The sequence below is a fragment of the Canis aureus genome, chromosome 21 (assembly GCF_053574225.1).
Source record: "Canis aureus isolate CA01 chromosome 21, VMU_Caureus_v.1.0, whole genome shotgun sequence".
In the NCBI taxonomy this organism is placed as follows: Eukaryota; Metazoa; Chordata; class Mammalia; order Carnivora; family Canidae; genus Canis; species Canis aureus.
This window is the reverse complement of record NC_135631.1, coordinates 7,846,438-7,866,921: the sequence shown is the minus strand read 5'-3', so window position 1 is coordinate 7,866,921 and position 20,484 is coordinate 7,846,438. Positions and strand designations below refer to the sequence as shown.

The following is a 20,484-nucleotide window of genomic DNA, read 5'->3' as shown; positions in this document are numbered from 1 at the left end:
AGGGCAGCCCTGGCTATGTGATACTCTGCACACGAGTTGCCAAGGTGAGCAGAATGCTGAGTGAAGAAATGAAAGGTGGAGATACTCCTGGCAGCCCGAGGGTTCTCTGGGTACAGGGAACAGGACACCCTGGGCAGGAAGGCACGGGACAAATGCTGTCTCCCACTGGCTGCGTGGCCTTGGGCAAGTCACTTAACCTCTTTGTGTGCCTGGTGTACTTGAAAGAGAATGTGGGAATGGAAAGAGCTTTGTAAATGGTGATGCTCTGACTCCGCTCATCCTATTCCAGAGCCATCTTTGGGGACAGTCGGTGTGGTGTCAATACCGGAGCTGGGACTGGGAGCCCAGCAGCCTGTGGTGTGGGGCAGGTCACCCAACCTCCCTGTGCCTTGGTGGTCTCACCTGTACGATGGGCAATGACAGTTCCTTCCCTGAAGGCCTGCAGGTGGAGGGGAGAGGGTCACAGGGCGGTGGCGCTGCGGCCCTCCGGGGCTGTCTAATGTTCGCATGCCTGCAGTTCAGCCTTGGCTTTGAAACATGTGTTGGGGACCACTAGACAGCTAAGCCCAGGGCGATCCAGGCCCTGGATGAGTCACATGGGCCTGGATGGGGGCTGCAAGGGAGCCAGAGGGTAGTTCTCCTGACGGAGGGACCACTGCCCTCCAAACCTGCAGGCTCAGGGGTAGGAGAGGCCAGGAGAGTGGCACCACGTGGCAGGAAGGTGTGGATGAGGTGCTGGGGAGGAGGGCTGCCGGGGCAGGAGGCAGGTGGGGGAAGCTACGTGTGCGTGTGCGTAGGAGGAGGCTGGCAGACTCCCCTCTCTTGTCTCTGTTTCTGCACTTCCTGAACCTTTAAGGAATAGGTGTGCATTTTATATAAAGGGAGAAAGCTAACTTTTAAAAAATAACAGCAGAATGATTGCAAGGGGGGAGTTTCTGTCTCTTTCCCTCTCTCTTGCTCTTTCTTGTATATTCTCAGGACTCTAGAGAGGAAGTGGACTTAGGGCCCAGGGCCGGTGTGGTGGAGAATTTTACTCAAGGTTACAGAAGAAGGTCAAGGAGAATTTGCTGTTCCCACCCACAGCTCGTCCCAACCCTTCCATAGGACCAAGGGACATGTCTGAACAGGGGATGCTTCCACCAGCCTGGGGCTGCACAGAAGCTTCCCTGGAAGGCGCAGCCCAACCATGTGGCAGCCCAGCCAGCACATCCATCCAGCAGAGGCCCACCCCCCCGATGTCACTTACGTTGATGATGACCGCGAGCTTCCCGACGCCTCTGAGAATATTGTACCAGATTCCTGGGGGAGAAGAGAAGCACAGTTTCAAGACGGCTCTTGCACCTGGCTCTCAGGTGAGCAGGGCCAGTTTGGTCCCCTCCCCGGGGGTCAGATACAAGGTAATAAGGAGATGTTCTGGAGCTCGGGGTTAGGGGTGGGTGGGTCCTGGGTGATGACAGGGCCTCGGCTTGTACCAGCTCAGCAGCAGTTTGTAGGCAAACTGTAGCTTCTAAAGGAGGTGTTTTACATCAGCGGCTCCCTGAGTGGTCCTGAACCCTCTCCCGTGAACCTGTTCGCGCTACTAGCTGGCTTAGATGGAACCTTTCCCTCTGGAGAGGCAAAGATTCAATTTGGATGCAGCTCCTAACCAAGAGGGTCCACGTAAGGGTAAATGGAGACCAAACCCATGAAGTTTCCGTGTCTTATAACCTGCTACATAGCTCCGGTGCCAGAAGGACAGGCCCTAAAATGTAGGGTTGGGGTCAAAGAGCATTGCCAGGATGCCTGGCTGTGAGGCTGAGGTCACAACCTGAGTATAATGACCTGACAGTGATGAGGTGCAAAACACTTCCTATGGGGTGACCCCATGTATGCTGCCCCGAGGTCTAGCACTGCACCTAATTACCATGAGCAGAAGGCTCACCACACGGCACCCAGACAAATGTGTGGCCCTTCCCTGGCCTCCCCAGCAGAACAAGGGTAGCAGGGCCCAGGGAGGAAGTGCCTTATCTGAGGTCCAGAGCAGGCCTGGCCTGTTAGGGCCCCTGCCTGACCCCGTCCAGCCTGGCTGGGCCCTATCAGGCCAGCCACACGTCCTGGGCAGTAGTTGGGCTCAGAGCCCTGCCCTGGGTGGTCTCTCTCTGCCCTGGGCCCATCTGAGGTGGGGATAACCAGCACTTCCCAGAAAGGGTGGGCAGCAACAAAGGCCTGTTATTAGTGTCTTTATGGAAGAGTGTGGCAGGGTGGGGTTCCTCTATCAGGATGGAGACCACCGCAGGGGAGGGGGGGCTACATATGGGCACTTCTGCCCTGGCAGGGAGCCCTGGGGAGCTACTGGGGACTGAATCTGCAAAGACAGCAAGAGTACAGGCCCACGAGGCCCGAAAGTGGAGGCCGCAGCCTCCCCATCTCTGCCAGGATGTGCAGGAAGCAAGAGTGGCCTCCCTGCCTCCTCCCATGGGCAGCCCTGCCACCTGATGGAGCCAGGACCTGAGCCACCGGTTCTGTTCGACCTTCCCCACAAGAGCAGTGGTTCTCAATCCTCTATCCTGCTGCAAGAGTGTGGGCAGTCACTCTGGCACCGGGTCCACTCACTCCGTCTGGCTCCCCTCAAGAGAGCCGATGGGGATGCAAGAGAGTTGGCGATGGCCCTAGCAGGGGGGATGCTTCCTTACAAGGTCGGCTTTTTTGCGCTTCCTATCGGGCTGCTCAGGGCTGGGAGCCTCTCTGCGGCCTCCAAGCTCCCTGGAAGGCTGTGAACTGCACATCCTTGCTTCTCTCCTGGGTTTTGTGTGGTCTGGCCCCTGGGGCTTGGCACTGCTGGGTCGACATTTGCTAAGCTACTGTGAGAGCGTAAAAAGCCCTTTCCAACCAGACTGTTCGCACCAGAGCAGGGGTTGCAAGATGACAGCCCTTGGGCCACATCCGAGGTCCTGGGTGTTTGTAGAGCTTGGCTGCTTGCTGCTTAGAAATACTGACTGGTCTACAAATCAGGATGATGTATTTTTTAAAATCTGGACTTGGTGCTTCAGAAAGAGCCTCACTCCCGTTGACAGGGCTGGCGTGACTCCATGGCTATGGTGATACCCTCTCCAGGCCGTGCTGTGCACTGCAGTTCTGTTCTCTGCAACTGGGATGGAGCCACTAGAGAAAGATCCCAGTCCAGATCCCGGCACACAGGGGAGGACGTGTCCAGGAGGATGGGGGGTCCACATGGCCTGTGGCATGAGAGCAGTCCTTGGGCATCCCACTCACTCATCACCTGGCCTGCCTGGCCCTGCGGGGTCTGAGTGTGACATCTCCGAGATGGGGCCCAAGGAATGGGTAAGCCCACTGAAGGTCAAGTGTCAGGGCAGAGGGAGCTCTGGGGGAGGCAGTGCCCCCTTGAGCACAGCTCGAGGAAATAAAACGGGTCTTCAGCCTGCCCAGGTAACAGGCCAATGGGTTGAGGGAGGTGAGCCTGTGAAGTGAGAGGACCAGGCCGGGAAGGGGTCTGGGCTGGAGAGCTTTCCAGAGCCGTGGACGGAGCCCAACATACAGGCCCCAGGAGGTCCGTATGTCCAGGGCCCGAGATCCCCTGTGGCACTGCACCCCAGAATCATGGGGTCTTGTTCGAAAAATGCAAAACCAGGACCCCAGCCCCAGCCCACAGGCTCAGCCTCTTTCGGGGTCTTGACTCTCGCTGGGTTGTTGGGATGCACACTGCAGAGCACGTCATGTGCCGATGAACCCCAGGTACAAGAGGAAAACCTTCAGGCTTCCTTTACGAGAATCTTGAAGGCAGGGGGACCTGTGTTCCTCTTCAAGACATCCCTGCTGTCCCAGGGGATGCCAAGCTCCATTTCCAAGAACGAGACAGGAAGGTATTTCATCTCGCCCGACCACCGCAATGTGCAGGAGCTGCACGCAGGCAGAGGCAGCTCACCGTGAAGGCTCAGAAGCGTAGGCCTGAGAGCAGGAAGCAGGTTCATCTGCTGTCAGAGGTCAGGGCTGGGAAGCGGCAGCCCGGTTCCCACTGGCAAGGAGCTGGGTCCCCGCTGTGACCCGCCACTCCTCCCCTCCCAGCTGCCCCTGGCGCCCTGGGTGCAGCCACGGGGGCCCTGTGTCCCCTTGGGGCCACACGGATCATGGGAGCAATACAAAGGCCTGTTCAAGGAAAGGTTACAGTGAAAGAAAGGCAGATTATGCCTCCAACCAACCAGACAGGAACCAGGAAGCATGCAGCTGACCCACAAGAACCGGGAAAGAAGGGGCGCCATGGGCAGAAGAAGGCAGATGCGGGCAGATGCGCGTCCCGGCCTCACCGGGTTAGGAAGGACGACGCCCGTGACAGGTGCAGGGGGCTGGGAGGTGCCTGGGGCGCTCCCCTCTGCCCTGGGGGGGCGTTTGCTGGTTTCAGGACGAGGCGCAGGGGAAGCAGGTCTCTGCCAAGCAAAGGATGCCAAAGCAAACACCCACCCACGGCGGACTCGCCTAGGGCCTCTGGGCGCCAGAGAATCAGGCCTTTGTCAAGGAGAAGTGACACACTCTCGTCTTTACTGCCACTGGGCACGGGGTTCCAGAATCCCCAAGGGCTGTCCGGGGAGTGCCTGGCCGGCTGCCCCGGCCACCCGCTTCCTGTCGGGTCTCTGGTGTGCACTGTAAGCTTTTCTGGGCAAACCCTCTCGTCGTGGAGGTGTTGCAGGAATGGGTGACCCCGAGTGGGCGGTGGGGGGCTGCTTGGGGTCTCCGGGTCCAGCTCAGCCCTGGTCACCACCGGGCCTCGGTCTTCCCATTGGGAAAATGGGAGCGAGGATTTGCCTAAACCTCCTCTAGAGTCAAGTCCTCCTCCTCCTTCTTCGGAGGACTTCGGAGGGCTTGACTTTGAAAGTCCCAGGAAGTGACTGAGGCCAGCCACGGTCCTCTGGGGTTCACCCTGAGAGCAGGGAGTGACAAGCTTACAGGAGCTGCATGCAATGCCATCTTCACCTGGAGAGAGGATTTGTGAATGTGGCCTGTGGCCCAAACTCAGGACACTCAGCCTGAGAGTGATGGTGAGAAGGATCCTCCCGGCCCACGGAAACCATGATGTTTATTCCGGTCCTGCACAGAGACCCCGAGCTGAGCTCTGACCTGGGACAGCAGCAAACCCTGGAGTGTGGTGTGCGGGGCAAGGGGCTCACCCCACAGCCAGGGCTGAGTAGGACCCGGCTAGAAGGGATATCAGAGGCCAATTAGTTCGGGGGCTTTATCACAAGCAAAATCTTACGGGGATGTTCAGCTGGGAGGGCATCTGTTGGCTGAGTCTCTGCCAACTGTCTGGGCTGTCCAGACGGGTGACAGACAGGAGACAGACGGACCTGTATATTTGAGCCCCAGCTCTGACCTCTCCCTAGGGAGCCCCAAGGTTTCTGGCCCGCCCTAAAGCCAGGCCCTGAAGGAGTCCCCACAGATGCCACGATGCAAACCCTGGCTGCAGGGAGCCAGAGAGAAGCACAGACACGTGCGACACGTGGCCAATGACACTTTCAGACAGTTTTAACCCTGGAGAGTGCACAACTGGGAGACACTGGAGCCCATGCTCTCTGGAGGCGGCGCTGGAGGGTGGTGAGCAGGGCCGGGCCACCAGGGCCACCAGGGGCCAGGGCAGGCATGGCCTGAGCAGCCCCACGATCACAGGCGGGGAGGGATGGCCGAGGGGCATTTCTGATGAGGAGGAGCCAGCGCCAAGGGTGGGAGAAGCCCCCACCTCTCAGCCAGATGACATCTGCCCTGCTGACGCCCTATCACCCTGGCATCCTGTCCGCGTCTTGGGAGGAGGACAAATAATGCGCCTAACACGTCATTCCATCTTTGTTTCTTCCACCGACGAGTGGGGATGGGCTGTTCTAACTAAAATCGTGTCAAGTAGGACTTCAAACCGACGTATTTCCCCATCTCATTTCGGGATAAAATAGAAACTTTTTTGCTTTCGCCTGGAAAACTGGGTCCTGGTTTAAGTAAGTGGACTCACTTTGAGATGCTCATCCTCTCTGGGGACACCTCTGACTACCAGAAGGTTAGCGGTCACGCTCCCCGTGAGTGCACTGACCCTCATCCCCACCTCACCTGCGGGATGATGAGGAAGCCCTCACTCATGGGGGCTGGAACCCCCTTGGCCCTGACCCTCCGGCCAAGCCACACCGCGCTCATCCTGCGCTGCTGGGAGGGCTCCTTTCTCCTCCCTTTCCTGTTCATGGACGTTGAATGACTGCGTGATATGCGCATGGAAAGGAACCCGCTCAGTCTCGAACACTGGCCTCCCAGACGTCAGCTCTGAGAGCTCTTGGGCCACCCGGACAGGCCGGGGTGGGGTGCTGAGGACCTCTGAGAGCACGTGCACCTCGGGGACCCCTCGTGTAGGTGGCTGTTGAGATATTCAGATACCTATGACACTGATGCTTTCCAGAATGTTCTCTCAGGATGGAGATGTTGGGGTGGGGGTGTGAAGGAGCCCGTGGGGATGCCGTGCCCGATCTCAGTCTGCTGGCTCTGGATTGAGCTTCTGGGGAGCAGGACACCCCCATCGAACCCAGTGTGTGCTCAGAGCCCGTTCCTGAGACTCACTCACCGATGTCTTTGGCTCTGACAGCCACTGGCCTTCGGAGCTCGGTGATGAACTTTTTGGCGTCCAGGCGGATCTCGATGATGTTATTCAGCAGTGCGAACAGCGGGGCCAGGGGGAAGGACGCGACGAACAAGGTGACAAAGCCAAACTGGATGACTGCAAGGAGAGTGGGATGGTCAGGACGCCGCTGTGCCCCAGGGCGAGGCCCCACAGTAGGACCCAGGGCGAGACCCCATGGCGGGGACCCCACACCCCACCATAAGCTGAACACACGAGCCGGGTGGGGTCTGGCTGGCTTCCTGCATCTGACACGCCCTCTGCACCTTTATAAGAGTAGCCCCGGGATGCACCTGCCGAGACACCAGGTGACCCAGGGCCAAAGGGGGGCTGTGGGGAAGGTTCCAAATTTTGTTCTCAACCCCAGCATTGACTCCTGAACAATGAGCATGTAGTCACTTATCATACATCTAATCTTAGACCATCATCAGAGGTGGGGAGACGGCCCCCGTGAGCACGAAGCCTCAGCCTCGGCGACCCCACGTGGGGCCGGCAAGGGCCCTGGGCGGGGCTCCTGTGCCCGAGCAGTTGGAGGTTCCTGGGATGCAGGGATCCCGCCAGCCTCACTGGGTGTCCAAGAGCCCCCATCGACCCCTTCTGTCGGGCTCCTCGGAGCCATGCGGGGCCCACTGTCCAGAACAACCTGTCCCCTCTTGGACAATTCTCATCATCACCAGGCTGGCACCGGGGCTCGGGCCTTGGATGCTGCGGGAAGCACAGAGCCGGCTCCCGGGAGAGGTCAGGTAAAGGTTGCTGAGCAGAACCACATGGGGGAGGCTGGTTCAGGAACCGTACAGTCTGTCCCGGGGCTCCCGCTGCCAGGTGGTAAACAAGGAAGCGGACAGAATGTCACCGTGTGCCTGGCAGGCTGAGTGTGGCCATTGTTAGAGCCGCCAGTGGGGCTCCGTGGGAGCCTCCATGTGGGAGCGGGGATGCTGGCTTCCCGCTCGCCCCGCGGGCCTCGTGGGCCTCCGGGGGCTGCTTCCATGGACACAGTCTTGTCTGAAGACGGCTTTGTGGGGGGACGGAGATTCGGATAAGCTCGGCTGTGGGCTCCTCGGGGGCCACTGAGGCCTGAGGCTGTGGGGTCCTCACATCGAGTGACGCTGACTCTTGTGTGGACAGGCTCAGAGGCAGGGCGGGGGGCTCCACAGCTACCCTCCTCTTCAGTCTCAGGCACTGTGTGCTCCAGGCGCCCAGTAGAGTCGGTCCTCAAGGAGGAGACCAGCAGTGGGCGCGGCGGAGAACGTGCTAGCGGCAGGGTGCAGCGTGCATCACAGGGTGGGCTATGCCCTGCGTGGGCAGGGGCCTGTCCCAGGGGTCTCACCACGCCCAGCAGGAATGTGGGCACAGCCTCCAGCTGCTGCAGAAATGGTCGTCTGGGGAAGCATCCATCTGGGTGCCTGTCGTCCCACTGGCCTCAGGCAGGCGGGGTGGGGGGGCCCTCCTCCTGGATCCCAGGGTGACACCACACAGCCTGGGAGGGAGCAGGTCCTCGGGGGTCCACGGGGGTGAGGGGGCTACCCGCCCACCTCCCATTCACCTTGGATTTCATCCCAGGAGAAAACAATGTCATCTGAACACAGCACTGTTTCCATTTCTCAAGGCCTTAAGAGTTTTTTCCTCCTGAGTCAACAGCAAGGTGCTCTGGAACAATTATCTGGGACGCTGTGACTTCTACGGACCTGCTGGGCCAGCAGGAGGGACGTGCTCATGGGGCCACCCTGCCCCTCGACACTCAGAGCTGTCCGTGGTTTGCTCAAGTGTTTGCTAAAAGTGCAAGGTCCCAGGTCCCACCCTGCACAGACCAGGAGTGGGCTCCAGAGCTGGCATTTAAAATGCGCTGTCCCTGGAGGCTGGGGGGCCCTACATGTTGGGATCCCTCTGCACGTGTCTATTCACGTGTCTGTTCACTCTGCAAACATGTACTGAGAACCCACGATACACTTGGATCTATTCTACGTTCTATAGATGGTGGCTGGTGATGAGAATCGGAGCAGGGGGAAGAGCAGAGGGTCACAGTGGTACAGGGGAGGGGCTGCTCCTTTGAAACGCTGTGGTCAGGGAGACCCCGCGGTGGAGGACATCCTGAGCACAGCTCTGGAGAAAGGGAGAGAGTGAGTCATGCAGGTATTAGGAGGAGAGCATTCCAGGCAGGGCACAGCTAGTGCAAAGGCCCTATGGCAGGTATGAACTCTGGGTGTTTGGGTAACAGCACGGAGGCCAGTGTGGCTGGAATGGCAGGAGGAGGTGAGGAGAGGGAGGAGGTGGGGTTGGGGGGCTCCAGGGGGCCGTGTGAGCTGCACCTGTTTTTTCCTCTGCTTCACTAGTGCACCCCACTGAGAGTCACATGCCACCTCTGGGCATCCTCCTGCCCAGTGACACAGCTGCTGGAGACAAGGCTCCATTCCTGGGTACCTCCCGAGCACCTGCCCTGTGCACCAGCCCCGAGGACGGGACCCCACCGACCACCACTCACTCATCTCCATGTACTCTGGGGTGAGGCCCGCAAAGGGCTCCAGCGTGTAGTCCACCTCGTAGCGCTGCTTCCGCTTCACGTACTCATCATGGTCAGAGGGACTCTGGCGCCTCAGCCTCAGATAGCGGATGAACTTCTTCATTTTCCTGAGGGAAACATGAGGTCGCTTCAGTTAGGTGTCGGGAAGATGGGTTTGGGCGCTAAGGACAGTCACCTCCAAACTGGTGTTTCTAATTCTCTGAGCCAAGCCAGGGCTTCTCTGTCACTGATTGCCTGAGCCCTTCCCCTGCAGGGTCAGGGGTCAAGTGTTATCTTGGTTTTTGACACAAGGAGACAGGTGCAGGGAGGGCAAACAGGGTCAGGGCTGAGCTGTGCCCCAGCAGACGCTGTGGGCAGGAGGCAGGGAGCAGATCACAGAAAATCATCCCACACGTCCCTGATTCCAGAGGGAGGGCTGCCTTGCAGGGGGAACATGACATGGACCTCAAAGGGCACAAGGTAAGGACGCTGAACCTCTAGATGCTCCATCTACTGGCCACAGGGGCCGGCATGTGTGTTCGAGGGTACCTGTCAGCACCCCGAGGCCTCAGCCTGTGGCGGAGCAGGGCCACATCTGGGCCCCCATCCTCTCCTTGTCCACCATGGGGTGGCTATGCCCTGCCTTCCCCTCTGTCCTCACCCCGTCTCTGCTCCTGTGCCCCATCTGGCCCAGGTCCCACAACACCTGTCACCCAGAGTACCACTCTCCGGGCGCCCCAGGGCCCCATCTCCCCCTTGCTCCCCTTGGCCCCCAGGCCGGACGTTACTCACGGGATGCCAATCTCAAACAGGTTGTTCTGGATGAGCTGCTTGCCCAGCATGATGATGCTGAGCTGGATACAGAGCTCCATCAGGCAGCCCCCCGGGGCGCACTGTGGGATAGACAACAGGTACATCAAACCCCCGCCCCGCCCATCGTGGACGTCTGGAGAGGTGACCCTAGCCTCTGGCAAGGGGAGCTCAGCCCTTGTGCTGTGGGCTGAATGCGTCCCCCACAAAGACACATCTCCATCCTAACCCCCAGTACTACAGGACATGACCTTAGTCGGAAAAGGGTCTTTGCAGGTGTGGCCAAGTTAAGCTGAGGTCATATTGGAACAGGGTGGGCCCCGAGGGAGTGGCCGATGTCCTCATAAGAAGAGAAGACACACAAGACACAGAGGTGAGGAGGCCATATAAGGACAGAGGCAGAGGCTGGAGGGATCCGGTCAGAAGCAAGGCACACCAAGGATGCCGGGAGCCCCCAGAAGCCAGGAGCCAGGCCTGAAGGACCCTCCCCTGAGACTTCGAGGGGAGCACAGCCCTGCTGGCTTCTTGGTTTTGGACTTCTGGCCTCAGAACCATCCCAGGATACCTGTCTCTAGACTATTTTGTTACAGCGGGCCCAGGAAGCTAATGCACCTTGTCTCCAGGCTGTCAGGGCTGGAATATGGCGTGGGGAGGGACGCACTGTCAGGGAGTGGGCACTCATGGGGCTGGACTTAGGGGCTCCTCCTCCTCCACCTCCTCATCCCCCAGGGCCAGGACCGTTCCCATGCACTGCTGCCTATCTGCAGGCCCCGCACGGCCGTGGCAGCCTGTGGCCTGTGCTGTTGGGGAAAACACGTGGTGAGGCAGCTGGCCACCCCTCTGAGGCCTAATGTCCCTGTCCTCAGTGGGCTTGCACCCCCTGCCTGAGGCTGGTGATGGGCAGGCATGTGATAGACCAGAAGTGTAACCTGCCCAAATGAAGGGAGCTCAAGGGGCTCCAGGTGACCCTCTGGGGCATAGCTGACCCCTCTACGGGCCCAGAACAAGACTTTTTATACTGTTATCACAGGTCATATGTCGGAGGGCCATCATTTCATTAAAAAAAATGATTTCCTTTGCTTTATTCCTTTTTACAAAGGCATTTCTCCAATTTCTCCAACCATTAAAGAATTTGGCATGGCATCATTTACGGAAAGGCCAAAATCCTACAACGCAAGAGCACTTCATGGGCTTTTTGCAAACATCTGTCACTGTGGGTGAGGCCCATGACTTGGGATGTTCGGGGGCCGGTACTCAGGGGCTTGAACCCCTTGGCTGTGCTCCAGGCAGCCAGATCACCTTGTACCTGAAGCCCACTCCAATCCTCTCTACCCCATTTCACATGGTCTTTATCAGAAGACCCACCCCTTGTTTTCTAGTAAGCTGATTCATCCTGGCTGTTGGAAACGCTGACCAGGGTCCCTGCTCCTGAGACCTGAGCCCCCGGCAGCCTTGAAGCTCCGCTTGCTCCAACGGAGCTGCTGGAGCAGGTCCAGGGGCCGGCACGCTCACCAGCCCCACAGTGGCTGGAGGAGCTGAGCAGAGCCAAAACTCACCAGCACCGATTCAGAGGGAGAGAGGTGGGCATTTCTACGTTAAGGTCACAGAATGAAGCTGAGCTCTGTTTAGTCCTCATTAATCCACGTTAACCAAAGAGAAAAACATTCGGCATCTCATAGAAAAAGGAAAAAACTCCAAACGGGTATTATTCTTTTGCTTTGGGGACTCTGAAAAGACTTTCTTCTTTTAGGTTGACCCTATGTGGATGCATCAAATAAGATCAGAGCCCCAGCGGCCGGGCAGCAGAAAAGGAGGGAAATGCTGCTCAATAACATCTGCTTGCACCGGGTCTGCTGTGTGGACGGACTGGGAAAGCAGCACAGGACACGCGCTTACCTCCTCCATCCGGAAAGAACGGAAAATGTAGACATAGTCGCCTGGGCGCCCGACGAACCTGCAACGAGTGGGGGCAGTGGCAGGGAAGGGTCGGCGCGGGGAGACTGGGGCAGGGCTGCAGCCCGCCTCGAGTGGCCCACAGGCTCTGGCAGCTGAGCCACGACCCCTGGGGTGTGCTGTGGTAGCACCTTCCACAGACTCTCAAACTCCAGAGGCGTTATAGGAGGTCCAGGCGTGGAGTGTACCCCTGCACCAGCCGGGAAGCACCAAGCTGGCTGTGGCTGTGCTCTTTCCACCTGCACCTGTGGCCCCGACCCCCGTGAGCCACCTTGCCCTACTGTGGGAGCTCCTGGAGCTCGCTGCCTGGGGCCCTGCTGTCTGGGGTCTCTGCTGTCTGGGGCCCTGCTGCCCGGGGCCCTGCTGTCTGGGGTCCCTGCTGCCCTGTGGCCCTACTGCCTGGGGCCCTGCGGTCTGGGGTCCCTGCTGTCTGGGGTCCCTGTTGCCTGGGGTCCCTGCTTCTGGGGCCCCTGCTGCCCGGGGCCTTGCTGTCTGGGGTCCCTGCTGTCTGGGGCCCTGCTGCCCGGGGCCCTGCTGTCTGGGGTCCCTGCTGTCTGGGTCCCTGCTGTCTGAGGTCCTTGCTGTCTGGGGCCCTACTGCCTGGGGCCCTGCTGTCTGGGGTCCCTGCTGTCTGGGTCCCTGCTGTCTGAGGTCCTTGCTGTCTGGGGTCCCTGCTGCCTGGGGCCCTGCTGTCTGGGGTCCCTGCTGTCTGGGGCCCTACTGCCTGGGGCCCTGCTGTCTGGGGTCCCTGCTGCCTGGGGCCCTGCTGTCTGGGGTCCCTGCTGCCCTGAGGCCCTGCTGTCTGGGGTCCCTGCTGCCCTGAGGCCCTGCTGTCTGGGGTCCCTGCTGCCTGAGGCCCCTGCTGCCTGGGGCCCTGCTGTCTGGGGTCCCTGTTGTCTGGGGCCCTACTGCCTGGGGCCCTGCTGTCTGGGGTCCCTGCTGTCTGGGGTCCCTGTTGCCTGGGGTCCCTGCTTCTGGGGCCCCTGCTGCCCAGAACCTTGCTGTTTGGGGTCCTTGCTGTCTGGGGTCCCTTCTGCCTGTGGCCCTGCTGTCTGGAGTCCTTGTTGTCTAGGGTCCTGCTGTCTGAGGTCCTATTGTCTGAGGTCTCCATTGTCCAGGGTCCTGCTGCTCTGCGTTCCCACTGTCCGGGGTCCTGCTGCCCTGGGTCCTGCTGCCCTGGGGTCCCCACAGTCAGGGGCCCTGCTGCCTTGGGTCCCCACTGTTTGAAGTCCTGCTGCCCTGGGTCCCCACTGTCCGGGGTCCCCATTGCTCTGGTCCCACCATAGATGCCAGGCCTCTCCATGAACTCAGGGGCAGTGGGATCCATACCACAAGCTCTGCCCTGGGCCCAGGGCCTCCCACCTGCAGGGAGACGGGCGGAGAGCCTTCTATGGAACCGAAGGAACACGGTGGGAAAGGCAGTGAGTTTCAGTAACTGACATCCCTACCTGCCTTTGAAGAAAGCCACGTAAAAGATAGGAGTGTAGGAATTCACGAACTTTAGCAGGAAAGCTTTGAAGATCAGCCTCTCCTCGAAGCTCTTCTCCGTCTTTGGAACCTCTAGAAGAGCAAGATGCACGTGACCCTTTACTCCACTCTCATGGGATGAAGCTCAGAGGAGGTAAGTGACCAGCCCAGGGCCCTGCAGCAGGAAGGTGGCCATGGTCTCCCTGGGATGCGCACTCACCGATCTTGGTGAGCCACCGGGCTATGCACCCGTAGACCTCGTCCAGCAGGATGATGACCACCAGGTTGATGATGACAGCAGTGGCTGTGACGGTGACCCGGATGTTGGACCGCACGGATGGGGAGGAGTTCATGGCTAAGGCAGCGGCCGTGGAGATCCTGTAGATGATGACTCCCAGGACGATGGCAAAGGTCACTGCAATCTGCAGAGCGAGGAGGGCCGTCAGGTCCCATCAGACCCCAGCCCCTCCATCTCCCCAGCCCAGCTCCTGCCCAGCCTGCAGCAGTTTGGCTTCAACACAGCTGAGCTCTTGTCACTCCCTCAACGTCAGGGATCTGTGGTGCTAAATCCTCATAGATGGATGAATGAGAGGTTGGTTTCTGTTTTATGGAAGAGGACGCTGAAGTTCAGAGAGGTTAACTCACCAGGCCAGGTCACCCAGCTCAGGAGCTGAGATTGTCCAGGTGAGCCCACTGAGCCTGACACTCAGGAGATCTCTGCTGCCACCTGCCCCAGGGCACCACACCTTCTTTCCTGCCCATTGACCCCAACAGGGCACAAGGGGGCTGAAACCCAAAGGGCTGGCCTGGCTGGTGTGAGCCAGGCCAACTCTGGGGGAGAGGGCTTCTCCCCATAACGTGGGTGGCCTGAGTGGAAGCAGTGCTGCCCAGAGGAGGGTGGGCGGGGGGCAGTCCGACCCACGGGCGGGCAGTGCTGCAGGCCTGGCTGGGACAGTTTGGGATGCTTCTCTCAACATCTCCATGAGCCACCCACACACCTGGCTTGTGGGTCATCTGGGCAAACCCTCTGAGGGACCAGAACATTCCATAAAACTCGGGCCGCTGGCTGCCTGGGAGACTGGGGTGGGCGCTGGCTAGGATAGTGAGTTTATTCTGTGTGGGGTGGTCTGTCTGCTTGGGTTTCTCTTCCTTTTCCTCAAAGGCCCTAACTCACCGGAGACGACCCTGTCCTCACGCTGTCCTGCACTGCGTGTGGATGTAGGGAGATCCCAACCCCCAGGATGCACTGAGGAGGGAGGGGGGCTGTGCCCGGCTGTCACCCACGCCTGACTCCACCTGCGGGCCACGCTCCGTGCCCTTCCATTCCCCTGTGTGACCCATGTCCCTTCCTCCCACTCGGGGTGTGGAGGGCAGGCCGTGCCCTGCTAGGATGGTCCCTCACGGCTCCCAGGACACTCCTGCAGTGGCGCGGGCTGCGCTGTATGTCTCAGGTCACAGCTTGGAAAGGCTGTGGCTGGCTCAGCCCCTGGGGAGTCTGCAGCTGTCAGAAATCTAGGAAAGCTCCTATTTTCTACTTTGGGCTGGTAGTTCCACTTCTGCACACATCTGTGGGTGCCCGACGGGGACCACACCCCGCTCAGGAAGCTCCGGCAGCCCACGCCACACCCTGACCACACTCCCTGGCCAGCTCCGGGAATGAGGGCTTTCCTTGGAAACTCCCTCGCTGCTGCCAAGTGGCCCCTCCCAGGGGAAGGCACCGCCCTGGCCTCCAAGGCAGCCTTGTGCCAGCGCGTGGAGGTGCAGACGGGCGGCTGGCCCGCAGGGTGACTCAGGGAGGAGGGTGACCCCTGCCTCCTGCCAGAGGGCGGGTGGGTCCCCACGAGGGGCAAGACCTCTGGCAGTCCTGTCTCCTGCGGGCAAAGCCCCTTCTGGGTTAAAAGGGCTGTGGGGCTCTGGCTGGTGGGTTCACCTGGTGGTCCCAAGACCAGGACCACGGAGGGGACAGCGCATAGCAGGTGCTCAACCAATATGTGCTCAGTGAATGAACCTCCTGGGGTGGGTGGAAGACAGAGCTGTGGCCCATTCATCCATGAGGGCAAAGAAAGACAAGCCCCCACCTCCCGTGGAGTTTGCACGGAGCAGCGGGGCTCCGGGGGCAGAGTGCCGACTGGCACCGGGGCCCAGCATGTCTGGGCTGGTGGCCTGGAGAGAAGGGCTTGACCTGTGGCCTGTTTCCTCATCAGCAGGAGGGGGTGGCATCGGGATTGTGAGACCTCAGGGAGACTCCCTGCAAGGCCCCGAGGCCGCTGGACACAGCTCAAGCCCTGGCTCACGGTGGCTGACACCAGGCCCCCAGGTGTCAGGCCCCTGGGTACCAGGCCCCGGGCTGGGAGCCATGCAGGACTCTAACTTGGGCTGGACAAGGGGCTGGTGATTTTCACAGTGTCCGCCAGTGCCCTGCCCTCTTGAGGAGGACAGAAGCGCAGCTAGCACATGGCCAAGGCCTTCCAGGGCTGAGATCCAGTCAATCTGGGATTAAAATCCCCACAGAGAGCCAGGGTGTTGGCTGATTACACCAGCAGCATCGACAAGACTAGAGTCACGGGCCCTTAGCCACCTGAGTAGCACTGTCCTGACTTGTGTCCTGCCTGTGCATTTTTATTTCATGGTTTTCTTTAACAACAACAACAACAACAGCAACAAAAAAACCACCAAACCACCCCAAAACTCTTCAGTTTTGTCTGAAATAACATGTATGAAGTTTCAGGTTTGAACAACGAGTCCCTCTCAGAGTGAAAGCTGTAACTCAGGGACCAGGCGAAGTTACCTCCCGTACCTGAGAGCACACGGGTCCCCTTGGGGTCCCCATGGAACCCGAGCCCCTTCCTGTTTTATGGAAACCTGACCCCACACCACATCCCAGGATGAGAGCAAATGTCATGTTGAGGCCTGACTCTGGTCCAGGTGAGCCCCACGCCATCTCCCCATGGGCTTCCCAGATCTCTCCCCACCTCAGCCTTCCGGAACTCACCATGAAGACAATGGAGACCAAGTTGGTGAAGTAGGCTGGGAACCGGTCTCTCCAGGTCAGCTTCACCTTGTCCGTCTGCAACATGAAACAATGCTGGGTCATCTGGTGCGGGGCCTGCCGCGGTGGAGAGAACTCTGTGCGCGCGCGCGCGGGTGTGTGGGTGAACACGGACAACGGAAATACTCAGAAACACCTTTACGGAAACACGCCCACAGGTGACAAGTGAAAGCAAACAGTAGCATCCAAGGAAGGGTCTGGGGTCTCATTATCTACCGAATGATGCCACGTAAGAGCAGCAATACTAGTGTTGGGAAACGTGACTCCTCTGCGTCCGGGGCATCACAGCGCCACATGCTTTTCTAAATTAGACTGTCAGCCCCGTGTCTGGGAGCAGCCTGAGTCTGGCTGAAGCCTCACTTTAAGGCTAGAAGATCTTAAGGATGTCTTGCCCTCTGCCACCCAGACCATAATAGTTATTTTTCCTGCGCAGGGCAAGCTAAAACAGGTAACTAGCATTACGAGTTGAAACGCCGATTGCCGCGTAGCAACGGGGCACCGTGGTGACATGGGGCCCTGAAGGCTCTCTGGCTCCGGGATGGCCTGGGCTGGTGGGCCCTTGACTAGCAGCTTGATGTCAACCCGCTATCTTTCGAGAACGGGGGTGGATTTTTAAATGATGGGGGCCTGGTGCGGGGGGAATGCATGTATTAGGACAGGGAATGCCACTCATTCCAGGGGCGGGTGGCATGCGTGTTGGCAGGCAGTGCAGGAAGCAGGCACAAGCATCCGTGACGAGCGCGCTCCATGGGCTCCAAGAGAAGCCAGGACTCCCCCCAACACAGACCCATGGTAGCCATGCAGTGACATCTCGACACACATCACAGCCCGATGGGTGTGGAGGGAAGGCACAGAAATGTGGGTGTGGATGTTAAAGAAAAAAAAAATACAGAGTTTGTTGAGGACAACACAACAGACTTTGATCGTCTGCAAAACAGTCAAGACTTGCGTTGCCCCCGAAACAGAAGAGTACCAATTTCACCCCCGCCATGGCTGTCTTAACCCTCTGCTTCCATTTGTTTGTTGACTCCTCTGGAATATGCCGGCGCTTCTGAGGGTGGTGGAGGGAACAAGAGAGCACCGTGGGGTGAAGTGTGATGAGGCTCTGGAGCCGCAGGGCACAGGGCCTAGCGTCCCCTTGCCTGTGGGGTGTGCTGGCTGCCAAGGCTGACGCGGGGCCCAAGCGTTTGAAACCAGTAACAGATGGCAGATCCCCATGTTCTAAGGGCAGGGGGGCAGCAAAGCTCTGGGAATGGGAGATGGGGCTTTGGAGATGGACTCCCCAGGAAAGACCTGGTGGGGCTCTGAGCCGCCCTCCGTGAGGGGGTCACCATGATTTCCACAGAGCCACGCCCAGGAGCATAGGTTCATGTGCCAGTTAACAGGTAGGTCTCTTTTATTCGCAGCTGGATTTGGTGCCATAGCTGGGGGGGGGGGGGCGGGAATGACAACCATAAAGGAGCTGCTGGGAGCCATGAGACACAGAGGGGAAAATGAGGGGTACGGCCCGCCAGAAGCATACAGGGCCCGGGAGGCCCCCAGAGCCCTGGTGAAAAGGAACCCTGTACACTTGTTGCTCTGGAGATCACAGCTGAGAGGCACACCTGGCACGGCTGCCCAGGTCCACCGTTTGGATTTGGTTATGTCCCTTGACTTTACATGGATTGACGTGAGCCATAGAGCCTTTTTCTCCTTAGGGAAGAACCAAATACTCATCTGTGCTCATGCTAAAAGGTGCCACCGTAAAGGCACGGGGTGAACAGTCCTGACCCTAGCTGAGGGCAAAGGGTGCCACATAGAACACAGGTCTTTGGGGCCTGTAGTGGAGGCCTATGGGGCTTCCGAGGCTGTGGTGTCCAGGCTGCTCCCTTCCGGAGGACAACATAAAGTCCAGAGGGTCTAAGGGGGCCAGTCAAGGCCGGGCAAGGCAGGCTCTGGAGGCAGTGTGCATGGAGATGTGCACATATTCGTGCTTTATGGTTATCTGCAGCCTTGCTAGGACTCCAAGACAGTGTTCAGGGAGCTGCACCCACTTCCTGGCTGAAACAGGATGAAGCTGGATTTTTGCCGTGTTCCAGGAGCTGGGGCCCGAGAGGGGGTTTTTGGTGCACCCACTTTACCCCCCAGATGAGATTTTGGCAATTGCAACCGCTGGACACTTGGAACCAGCAAACCTTGTCCATGCACCACAGTAATAAGGGAAGATGAACCCAGGGGCTTGTGGTGTGGATGTGAACGCAGGGGGCAGGGGGGCGCTTGGGGAGCGTCTGTTTCCCACCCATCAAGGACGGACACACACTTCCCCAGCCACAGGCGGGGGGTGCCAGGGGCCAGGGTGCTCCCCACTTGTCCCTGGGCATACAAAACACCTTCGTTAAAAACCAGCCACACTGCTCTAGAGGTTTGCTAGAATTTAGGCTGTGAACATGACAGCCAATTTGAATGAGATGTTTAGGGGGGAAAAAGTCACTTGTAAAAAGATGGTGATCTTCAGAACATCATGAAACACTTCCCTCTCATTCCCACGTCTCTGAGGGAAACAAGGAATTGGCTGTCTGCTCAGGGACCTGCTGGGGCAAACCGTCCTGTTTCATAATTCAACATCGAGCACAAGAAGCAGACATAATAAAATGTCAAGTGTCCTGTGAAAAAGCTGCAAAGCTGCCTGGTTCTTCACGTTGAAATGTTGGCTGAGGTTTGAGATACCCTCAGGACAGGTCAAGAAGAGAGACCCAGAGCAGAGGCTGACAAACATCGGCCTGTGGACCAGATCGGGCCCCTTACTCGTTTTTATGGATAAAGTTTTATCGGAACACGAGCAGGCCTACTTGTTTACCTGCTGTCTGTGGCTGCTCTCGAGCTACGGAAAGCATTGAGTAGTTGTGACAGAGGCCTTGTGGGGTCAGATATTTATGATCTGGCCCATGTCTGGGGGCCGGCCCCGGGTCTGTTGATGTGCACGCAGTGTTTGCTGAGCCCTGGTCTATGCTGCTGTGGGCGTACACTGTGTTATGGCCAGGAAAGCCAAACAGCGGTGGCCACCGTACCTCTTTGCTTTTGGATTCTTTCCTAAGTGACTTTTCCAAGACTCTGGCTTCATATTCGGCTCTGGGATGGTCCTGTGGAAGAAACCAAATCAACGAGAAGCCTGTTAACTGAGTTTGAGACCTTCAACATGAGCACACATGACAAATTCAGTCCTTACATTGGTCTCGGGCACCCTCTGGGGGCAGTTCGTAGCTGGCTGCTTGCACCATTTCCAATTTAGACTGCCCCACCCATGGCCCGACCAGGATTCTCCCCCTGGTTGGGAACCCCAGCCCACCGGCGTCCGTGTCCTGGAGGCAGGTGGTCTGTGCTGCCGCACCCCCTGCCGCCCACTTGCTCATCGTGAACACCCAGCCATGAACTGGCCCCCGAGAATGTTCTATCAGGAGCTGTGGGGGTCGAAGAGACTGCAGGAAGTGTCAGCGAGCGCGGGCAGACCGGAGGCGCCAGGCCTCGGGGGAGCCCAGAGCAGGTCAGCAAAGGGCGCTGGAACAGAAGAATGAGGGGTATGAGAGCCGCAGAGTGGGGGAGGAAGCAGAGACCCCTGCCCGCGGTGGAAGAGCTGCGGAGAGCCGCGCGGCACAGACAGACGGATCAGTGTGCAGGGAGGTCCCACTCCCAAGGAGACAGGCTACGGGGAAGACAGAGGAGTGACAAAAAATCCAAACCTTGACAGCCTCCTTCGGGGAACCAGGACGTAAAAACAAAAACAAAAAGATTTCATTACTTTGTGTTTTGTTTTGTTTTGTTTTTTAAGAAATAGGCCGCATCCTCTAGAGATCATTTTCTTGAGAACCAGAAAGAAGGTGGATGGACACACGGGACAAGAGGGGTGCGGGGAACCGGGGCCAGCAAGCCACTGCTGCCCGGTCACATCTGCGGCTCATGGGGTTGCGGAAGCCCCCAAGGGCTGTATGTGTGAGACTCCGGGAAAGGGCCCGCAGGCCAGTCAACTCGACACAGGCTTCCCTTCCATCACCACCTCCCCGAGGAGGCCCTGAGCAGCCACAGGGGATGGGA

The 20,484-nt window shown here is 58.8% G+C and overlaps 1 protein-coding gene and 1 long non-coding RNA gene across 9 annotated transcripts in view; one reads left to right on the top strand and one right to left on the bottom strand.

Moving 5' to 3' along the window:
* Positions 1–17,849, top strand: part of LOC144292462 (uncharacterized) — a 39,447-nt gene extending 21,598 nt beyond the window's left edge. The window contains exons 2-3 of the long non-coding RNA XR_013359852.1: positions 1,084–1,352; positions 11,698–17,849. This is a non-coding gene — a long non-coding RNA (uncharacterized LOC144292462). The remainder of the gene's footprint in view (positions 1–1,083; positions 1,353–11,697) is intronic.
* ANO1 (anoctamin 1) overlaps positions 1–20,484 on the bottom strand; it is an 81,360-nt gene that overhangs the window by 7,820 nt on the left and 53,056 nt on the right. For 2 of the 8 annotated variants that reach the window (XM_077862759.1, XM_077862761.1), the window contains 11 exons: positions 20,133–20,144; positions 19,464–19,535; positions 17,390–17,467; positions 16,360–16,434; positions 13,588–13,789; positions 13,349–13,460; positions 11,844–11,901; positions 9,930–10,030; positions 9,120–9,265; positions 6,587–6,739; positions 1,247–1,299 (listed from right to left, as the gene is read on the bottom strand). In XM_077862759.1, coding sequence (XP_077718885.1) covers positions 1,247–1,299; positions 6,587–6,739; positions 9,120–9,265; positions 9,930–10,030; positions 11,844–11,901; positions 13,349–13,460; positions 13,588–13,789; positions 16,360–16,434; positions 17,390–17,467; positions 19,464–19,535; positions 20,133–20,144 — 1,062 coding nt within the window. The remainder of the gene's footprint in view (positions 1–1,246; positions 1,300–6,586; positions 6,740–9,119; positions 9,266–9,929; positions 10,031–11,843; positions 11,902–13,348; positions 13,461–13,587; positions 13,790–16,359; positions 16,435–17,389; positions 17,468–19,463; positions 19,536–20,132; positions 20,145–20,484) is intronic. The other 6 variants (XM_077862763.1, XM_077862766.1, XM_077862760.1 and 3 more) reach the window with 3 other exon arrangements.